We start from the raw sequence: 8,373 nt of genomic DNA on the forward strand, positions 1-8,373 counted from the left end.
TTATCCCCCCCCCCCCCCCCACCTACGATTTATCTAATCATTAATTCCCAAATTATGAGTTTTGGCTTCTATCGATTCATCATCCAGTTTTGTTTCTGCTCGTTGGGACTGTTCAATCAGGCTAATCAGCATTTGTTTCCCTCCTGTTGATTTGCGTTAATGATCCGTTTTTTTGAATGAATCCGCAATGTTGTAGTTTAACGCTGGTAGGTTTTGATCATTACTCAATGCCTTCGTCTTTTGTCTGTTCTATTTTAATTTTTCTTAATCTGCGGCATCCTGGAGTTGTCTTATATTAGATTAATCATGCAATTATGTTTTGTCTGTTCGTGGATTTCTTCCTCGGTTATATCGATGCCCTGTTCTTCGTTTGCGATACTTCAAAAATCAAGAGAGCTATAAGGTTTTTGGTTTGTTCTTTTATCTGAACCGATCGAGTCCTTTCATCACCCGCTCACATTTATGCATTGTGTTTATCTTCCGATTTTGGAAAAGTGGATGTTGTTTAAGCCTTCGATTGTGCAATTTTTTTGTTTTCTCCAGCCAAAAGAGCTTTATGGGGTTCCTCCATGGAAGTTTCTGCTGTTTTCTGTGGATTCATTTGCTTGAATCTCCACTAAACACCAAGCTATCAATAATCCCCTTGATGCATTGCATTAGATATTAAGTCGAGGAAGAACTTTCGTTATTAATTATCCCTGCATCTCTATTGTAAATTTCAGGTTCAGGGAAGATTTTTCTTAGCTTGGTAAATTCTAGGTTTGCTTGCTTGTATTGGAGTAATAGCTAAGTCAATTACATCATTATGTCACGTAAGGCACTCGACCACGAGTCGATTAATGAAAACGTGAAAAAAGCTCAGTATGCTGTCAGGGGAGAACTATATCTGCGGGCTTCTGAGCTTCAGAATGAAGGGAAAAAGGTATAAAGTTTTCATCCAATCATATAGTTCCTCGTAAACTTCCTTCAGTTGTTTAGGAATTTGGTTAATTGTTTATATTTTACCTTTGATCATAACTATGTCCTACCGTGATTTATTGCTTAGTTCTTGAATTAAACTTGCCATTTCCTTATCCCTTCTCGAAGTTTGGAGGATTTTGATCTTTGATCTCTTGTAATTGATGAATCATTGAGTTGAGACTGTTTGTGTGAGATCCACATCGTTTGGGGAGGAGAATGAAACACCCTTTATAAGGGTGTGGAAACCTCTCCCTAGCAGACGTGTTTTAAAAACCTTGAGGGAAAGCCTAGAAGGGAAAGCCCAAAGAGGACAATATCTGCTAGTGGTGGGCTTGGACCGTTACAAATGGTATCAAAGCTAGACACCGGACGATGTGTCAATGAGGAGGCTGAGCCCCGAAGGGGGTGGACACGAGGCAGTGTGCCAGCAAGGACGCGGCCCCAAAGGGGGTGGATTGGGGGGTCCCACATCGATTGGAGAAGGGAGCGAGTTCCAGCGAGGACGCTAAGCCCTGAAGGAGAGTGGATTGTGAGATCCCACATTGGTTGGGGAGGAGAATGAAACCCCTTTTTAAGGGTGTGGAAACTTCTCCCTTGCAAATGCGTTTTAAAAACCTTGAGGGGAAGGAGAATGAAACCCCTTTTTAAGGGTGTGGAAACTTCTCCCTTGCAAATGCGTTTTAAAAACCTTGAGGGGAAGGAGAATGAAACCCCTTTTTAAGGGTGTGGAAACTTCTCCCTTGCAAATGCGTTTTAAAAACCTTGAGGGGAAGGAGAATGAAACCCCTTTTTAAGGGTGTGGAAACTTCTCCCTTGCAAATGCGTTTTAAAAACCTTGAGGGGAAGGAGAATGAAACCCCTTTTTAAGGGTGTGGAAACTTCTCCCTTGCAAATGCGTTTTAAAAACCTTGAGGGGAAGGAGAATGAAACCCCTTTTTAAGGGTGTGGAAACTTCTCCCTTGCAAATGCGTTTTAAAAACCTTGAGGGGAAGGAGAATGAAACCCCTTTTTAAGGGTGTGGAAACTTCTCCCTTGCAAATGCGTTTTAAAAACCTTGAGGGGAAGGAGAATGAAACCCCTTTTTAAGGGTGTGGAAACTTCTCCCTTGCAAATGCGTTTTAAAAACCTTGAGGGGAAGGAGAATGAAACCCCTTTTTAAGGGTGTGGAAACTTCTCCCTTGCAAATGCGTTTTAAAAACCTTGAGGGGAAGGAGAATGAAACCCCTTTTTAAGGGTGTGGAAACTTCTCCCTTGCAAATGCGTTTTAAAAACCTTGAGGGGAAGGAGAATGAAACCCCTTTTTAAGGGTGTGGAAACTTCTCCCTTGCAAATGCGTTTTAAAAACCTTGAGGGGAAGCTCGAAAGAGAAAGCCTAATGGGCTGTTACAGTTTGAGTTTGAACTTTTCCACTTATATTGCTCGTAATTTCAAATGTTTCTGCAGATAATTTTCACAAATGTTGGGAATCCTCATGCTCTTGGACAGAAGCCATTGACTTTTCCACGACAGGTTTGTTACTACAGCCACTTTCATTTGTTGCTGTCGGATCTTTTTGTTCCTTTTGGGACTGAAGTCAACTCCTGTCGCTATGTCTGCATGAACACTGCCTCTCTTTATTCAACAACAGGTTGTCGCTCTTTGCCAAGCTCCCTTTCTCTTAGAAGATCCTAATGTGGGATTATTATTTCCTGCTGATGCTATTGCAAGAGCCAAACATTACCTCTCATTGACTCCCGGGGGCCTAGGTAATTTGTTAATATGCATGCACAAGTTAGAATGATTCAGGATTTAATCCTTGAGTGATCTTGCTGGCGTAAAGGGGTGTCATGAAATCGTAACAGTAAGGACACAGCTTTAGAATTCAGGACCACATTTGTCCAATTCTCACGTAACAGCCTAAGCCCATCGCTAGCAGATATTGTGTCCTTTTTGGACTTTCCCTTTCAGGCTTTCCCTCAAAATTTTTAAAACATGCCTAATTGGGAGAGGTTTCTATACCCTTATAAAGAATGTTTCGTTTTCCTCCCCAACCAATGTGGGATCTCAAAATTCACCTCCCTTCAGGATCCAGCATCCTCGCTGGCACTCGTTCCATTCTCCAATTGATGTGGGACCCCTTAATCCACTCCCTTTCGAGGTCCAGCGTCCTTACTCAAACACTGCCTCGTGTCCACCCTTTCAGGGCTAAGCCTCCTCTTTCAGGGCTAAGCCTCCTCATGTCTGCTAGCAGTGGGCTGAGGCGGTTACATCTCATGTCCACTTTGTTTAATTTTTCTAAACTTGACAGCATCAATTACTCAATTTCCTTTTATTTTCTACTTGGAACTTGGAACTTGGAACTGCAACTGACTTAGAAAGCTTGAAATTAGTCTCATAGAAGTTCAGATCTTCAAGGAGATAATTCAATTGGTTGTTTTTAATCCTTCGAAAATACTTGCAGGTGCGTACAGCGATTCCCGAGGAATTCCTGCGATTCGGAAGGAAGTAGCAGACTTTATAGGAAGGCGAGATGGCTATCCAAGGTGATAAAGATGATATCTCTATGAATTTCCATAAGCTTTATGTGTTTGAGATAGGTTGATGATCTTGAAATGCTGATTTTAATTACTTGCATGGCAGCGATCCAGAACTCATATACCTCACTGATGGCGCTAGTAAAGGCGTAATGCAGATATTGAATACTATTATCCGTGGTGAAGGGGATGGGGTATTATTTCTTGACTGACCATGACCATTTGATTGCTTTTTCTTGCAAAATATGTCACTTGAATGGCTTGTCTTCATTCTCTACACCCTCTGCTTGCACATTAAGTTTAAATTTAGTGTCTTATCAGATTCTGGTCCCGGTTCCTCAATACCCTCTTTACTCGGCCACAATAGCACTGTTTGGGGGCTCTCTTGTTCCATACTACCTAGAAGAGACTGCAAATTGGGGTCTTGACATTAATGACCTTCGCCAGTCAGTTGCTCAGGCTCGCTCCAAAGGAATTAACGTTAGTGCATTTTCCATATTCATTTGTGAAAGTGAAATCCTGTATGGCATTGTTTCCATATCAAACGTAGAAATTAAGAATATAAGTTTTAAGACTGAGGTATCTTCGTGAGATCTCATATCGATCGGAGAGGAGAACTAAACATTCTTTATAAGGTTGTGGAAACCTCTCCCTAGCAGACTCGTTTTAAAAATCCCGAGCCAAAATCATGCCGATAGCTCATGTATTATATGCTGGTTTCTGGTTAGGTAAGAGCTATGGTGATCATAAATCCTGGCAACCCCACTGGTCAATGCCTTAGTGAAGCAAATCTGATGGAGATACTGAAATTTTGTTTCCAAGAAAACTTAGTCTTACTTGGAGATGAAGTTTATCAGCAAAATGTATACCAGGACGAACGCCCCTTCATTAGTTCAAGAAAGGTAAATGGTTATATTAGAGTCTCAACTTTCATTTTTAGTTTCCAAATCCATACTCTAATCTGCTGCATCTCTCAGGTATTACTGGATATGGGTCCACCCATTAGTAAGGAGCTGCAGCTTATTTCGTTCCACACCGTGTCGAAAGGATACTGGGGAGAATGTGGACAACGGGGCGGATACTTCGAGATGACCAACATTCCTCCAAAGGTTTGATTACTTAATAATAAGATTACCATTCAATTTTATTAGTTTCCATCCAGCATTTTTGTGATACTCGTGTAACATTCGATCATCGATGCTGCAGACGGTTGATGAAATATATAAAATTGCTTCTATATCACTCAGCCCAAACGTTCCCGCTCAGATATTTGTGAGTTATATATTTTTCTCTCTTAACCTTTATATCTGGCACGCCTGAATTTTGTCATGTATATGCAGATGGGGTTGATGGTCAACCCACCAAAGCCTGGTGATATTTCATATGATCAGTATATTAGGGAAAGGTATGGCTAGTCGTCTCGAATCCGTTTATCGTATAATCGTCCTGAAATAAACAGAACTTTATCATTTGTGGGATTGCAGCAAGGGGATCCTTGAATCACTGAGGAGAAGAGCACGAATAATGACCGATGGATTCAATAGCTGTAGAAACGTGATATGCAATTTCACAGAAGGTAAACTGTTTGGATTTTTACTGCAATTTCACTGGGGAGAAGAACACGAATAAGTACCAATCATTTGTTATCAGGTGCCATGTATTCTTTCCCACAAATACGCCTCCCGCTGAGAGCCATTGAGGCTGCCAAAAAGCTGGGGAAAATGCCTGATGTTTTCTACTGTCTCAAGCTCTTAGAAGCCACTGGAATCTCCACTGTTCCAGGCTCAGGTTTTGGGCAGAAAGAAGGGTAATAATCTATCATAATCTCTCTATTTGCAAGGTCTTCTTGTATCTTGGTAGTTGGCATTGGCTGATTTTTACTTGCAGAGTGTTCCATTTGAGGACAACCATCTTACCTGCCGAGGAAGACATGCCTGAAATCATGGCAAGCTTCAAGAAGTTCAATGATTCATTCATGGAGGAACATGAAGACCATAGGGGCTATTCAAGAATGTGATCGGGCCGCTTCCATGCGCCTGCGCCCATTTGAATTCACCTTATATTACCGTTCTATTACTGTAATGCTTTTGCTAGCAGACATATCTAACGTTAGTATGAGAACTTAATCATTCTATTGGATGTGATGATCATTAATGACTTAGTTAGTAACTTAATTTCTTAAGAAAACCATTGATTGATTCATTACTATGACAATTTATTTAAAATACATAAGTTAATTAAATATGTTTAAGCTCTAATGTCTGCGAGGGTACATTAGTAATTTTGCTAAATACCATAAATAAGATTAACACATTTTATTAGTTGTTAGTTTTGTTACACAAATTTCCTAATCTCTTTTTCCAATGGCGGATCTTTCCCAGCCACTTGTTTCGCCGCGGAGAGAGGAAAACAAACCGATCCACTCGCCGGAATCAGGCCGAAAAGAATCAAAGGCTGTTTTTGTTTCCGACGCCGATGACATACCTCCGATCAACAGCGCACGTGATTTCTACAGAGAGTTCTATGTTGAATCAAAGAAGCTGTGGTATCTTGCAGCTCCGGCGGTGTTCACCTCCGTTTGCCAATACTCTTTCGGCGCCATCACTCAACTCTTCGCCGGTCAAGTCAGTTCCATCGCCCTCGCCGCCGTCTCTATCGAGAACTCCGTTATCGCCGGCTTTTCCTTCGGCGTCATGGCACGTACTCGGCAATTCATTGCAAATTGTTCATTAATAATCTATATATTTATTTATTTATGAAAACAATTTTTTAAAATGAAAGTTTTAACTGCAGCTAGGAATGGGAAGCGCGTTGGAGACGCTATGCGGGCAGGCGTATGGGGCCGGGCAGCTGGATATGATGGGAGTGTACATGCAAAGATCGTGGGTCATCCTCCTTTCAACGGCCCTGATTTTAACTCCCGTTTACATATTTTCGGCGCCGCTTCTGAAGCTGATCGGACAGACGGCGGAGATATCAGAGGCGGCCGGAGTGCTGTCGATATGGATGATCCCTCAGCTTTATGCGTACGCGCTGAACTTTCCCGTCTCCAAATTTCTGCAGGCTCAGAGCAAAATGATGGCGATGTCAGTGATAGCAGCTGTGGCTTTGGTAAAGTTAACTAAGAATTCAAATGGTTTTTTTAATTTAATTTTTTTTTATATAATAAAAAAAAATGAAAGTAATGCATATAAATTTAATTTTTAAAATTAAAATGGTTATAAAATTAATTTTGATTGATATTTTGAACATACAGGTACTGCACACTTTCTTTACTTGGCTGCTGATGCTGAAGTTGAAGTGGGGACTGGCGGGTGGTGCGGTGGTGCTGAACCTGTCGTGGTGGGTCATTGTGGTGGCTAAGATTGTTTACGCACTAAGTGGGAGCTGTGGGCGAGCCTGGTCCGGTTTCTCGTCCAAAGCCTTTCAGAATCTTTGGGGTTTTGTCAAACTATCTCTTGCTTCAGCTGTCATGCTCTGGTCAGTTTTTTTATTATTATTATTATTATTATTATTATTATTATTATTATTATTATTATTATTATTATTATCTTCTTTTTTTCTTGGTTTTAATAAGATTAATTATTCATTTTGACAATTATAAGTTCACTTATTGTCATAATTTTAGATTTAATCTTTATTATTTTTAAGAAGGTTGAATTTAATCTCTATTATTTAGTAAAGTTTCACATTGGTTACTAAGTAATTAAATGATATCTTTCTATTTAATCAGTTATTTATGTTAGATCAAATTTAGAATTTAGAATTTATTTTATTAACTTGAAACTAAACCTAAAGGGTGAAATTAATAGATTAAATTTGTGAATAAATTTTTTTTGTTTCTCAGTGAGTTAAAAATTATAGTGTGATAAATTTTTAATATTTTAATTAATTAAATTATATTTAAGTTGATAAGAGATTAGTTAATTAGAGTTAATTTATTTAAGTTGATAAGACATTAGTTAATTAGAGTTTGATATGCTTAATTTATTTTACTTACGCGCATTACTTATTTTCAATATTAATTATTTGAAAAATATGATTTACAAATTAAATATTTACGATATGAAATGAGTTATTGATTTAAGTATATTTAAATTATTTTTCATACATGCTACCCACATTAATTAGTTCATTATTTAATTAAATATGATTTACATTTCAAATTAAATATTTATATTATAAAAACAATACGTAGACTAATTATATTTTGAGTTATTATCGTGTAGTTTAGAGATATGGTATTATGTGGCTCTCATACTATTTGCGGGATATCTAAAGAATGCAAACGTTTCCATCGATGCCCTTTCTATATGGTACGTATTATACATTAATTATTGCTTAATAATCGAGTAATTAATTCATCCATTTTATTTGTAATAAAAGTAAAAAAAAAAAAAACATGATATCTATTTTTTTTTTTTGTCTCCAAATATATTATAAATTGAGTATAATATAAATAAAATAAAAACTTCCCTATAATTGTAAAAAATATATATATATAATTTATGAGAAAAGAATTAATCTCGACTGCTGTTGTACAGGTACAACTAATATCATTTTCTTAAATAATTTATTGGATTTGGCTTTTTTTTTAGAAAATTATAATGGTTTATAATTTAATAATATCCCATGTTTAAAAAAAATAAGAATCAATTATTCAGAAACTATTGTTTTTCTTTTCTATTATTTAGTTCAGTAAAACTGGGCTGAGTTGTCCAATTATACGGTATCACGTGTCATGTATTTTACAGATTTTTTTCATTTTTTAATTTTCATTAATTTATTATTATTATTTTAATTTAAAGAATAATTTATTTATTTATTTTACAATTTTTTTTTACCACGTTAATTATATCTGACCTTTTTTTTTTTTTTTTTTTTTTTAAAAAAAAAAATT

The 8,373-nt window shown here is 37.5% G+C and overlaps 2 protein-coding genes across 4 annotated transcripts in view; both read left to right on the plus strand.

The window, feature by feature from the left end:
* LOC111458746 (glutamate--glyoxylate aminotransferase 2-like) overlaps nucleotides 1-5,651 on the plus strand; it is a 6,099-nt gene extending 448 nt beyond the window's left edge. Inside the window, exons 1-14 of one of the 3 annotated variants that reach the window (XM_023101540.1) lie at nucleotides 40-206; nucleotides 723-922; nucleotides 2,404-2,469; nucleotides 2,588-2,705; nucleotides 3,401-3,482; nucleotides 3,580-3,667; nucleotides 3,795-3,953; nucleotides 4,202-4,375; nucleotides 4,451-4,582; nucleotides 4,680-4,745; nucleotides 4,814-4,878; nucleotides 4,958-5,049; nucleotides 5,124-5,280; nucleotides 5,361-5,651. In XM_023101540.1, the coding sequence (XP_022957308.1) occupies nucleotides 806-922; nucleotides 2,404-2,469; nucleotides 2,588-2,705; nucleotides 3,401-3,482; nucleotides 3,580-3,667; nucleotides 3,795-3,953; nucleotides 4,202-4,375; nucleotides 4,451-4,582; nucleotides 4,680-4,745; nucleotides 4,814-4,878; nucleotides 4,958-5,049; nucleotides 5,124-5,280; nucleotides 5,361-5,490 (1,446 nt within the window). In that variant the 5' untranslated portion in view covers nucleotides 40-206; nucleotides 723-805 and the 3' untranslated portion in view covers nucleotides 5,491-5,651. Of the gene's footprint in view, nucleotides 1-39; nucleotides 207-288; nucleotides 404-722; nucleotides 923-2,403; nucleotides 2,470-2,587; nucleotides 2,706-3,400; nucleotides 3,483-3,579; nucleotides 3,668-3,794; nucleotides 3,954-4,201; nucleotides 4,376-4,450; nucleotides 4,583-4,679; nucleotides 4,746-4,813; nucleotides 4,879-4,957; nucleotides 5,050-5,123; nucleotides 5,281-5,360 lie in introns of those variants that run through there. The other 2 variants (XM_023101541.1, XM_023101539.1) reach the window with 2 other exon arrangements.
* Nucleotides 5,652-5,759: 108 nt separating this feature from the next.
* Nucleotides 5,760-8,373, plus strand: part of LOC111458744 (protein DETOXIFICATION 29-like) — a 12,518-nt gene continuing 9,904 nt past the window's right edge. Inside the window, exons 1-4 of the mRNA XM_023101537.1 lie at nucleotides 5,760-6,169; nucleotides 6,267-6,584; nucleotides 6,730-6,953; nucleotides 7,703-7,789. Coding sequence (XP_022957305.1) covers nucleotides 5,837-6,169; nucleotides 6,267-6,584; nucleotides 6,730-6,953; nucleotides 7,703-7,789 — 962 coding nt within the window. The 5' untranslated portion in view covers nucleotides 5,760-5,836. The remainder of the gene's footprint in view (nucleotides 6,170-6,266; nucleotides 6,585-6,729; nucleotides 6,954-7,702; nucleotides 7,790-8,373) is intronic.

Source organism: Cucurbita moschata, unplaced genomic scaffold (assembly GCF_002738365.1).
Source record: "Cucurbita moschata cultivar Rifu unplaced genomic scaffold, Cmos_1.0 Cmo_Scf00021, whole genome shotgun sequence".
Classification (NCBI taxonomy): Eukaryota; Viridiplantae; Streptophyta; class Magnoliopsida; order Cucurbitales; family Cucurbitaceae; genus Cucurbita; species Cucurbita moschata.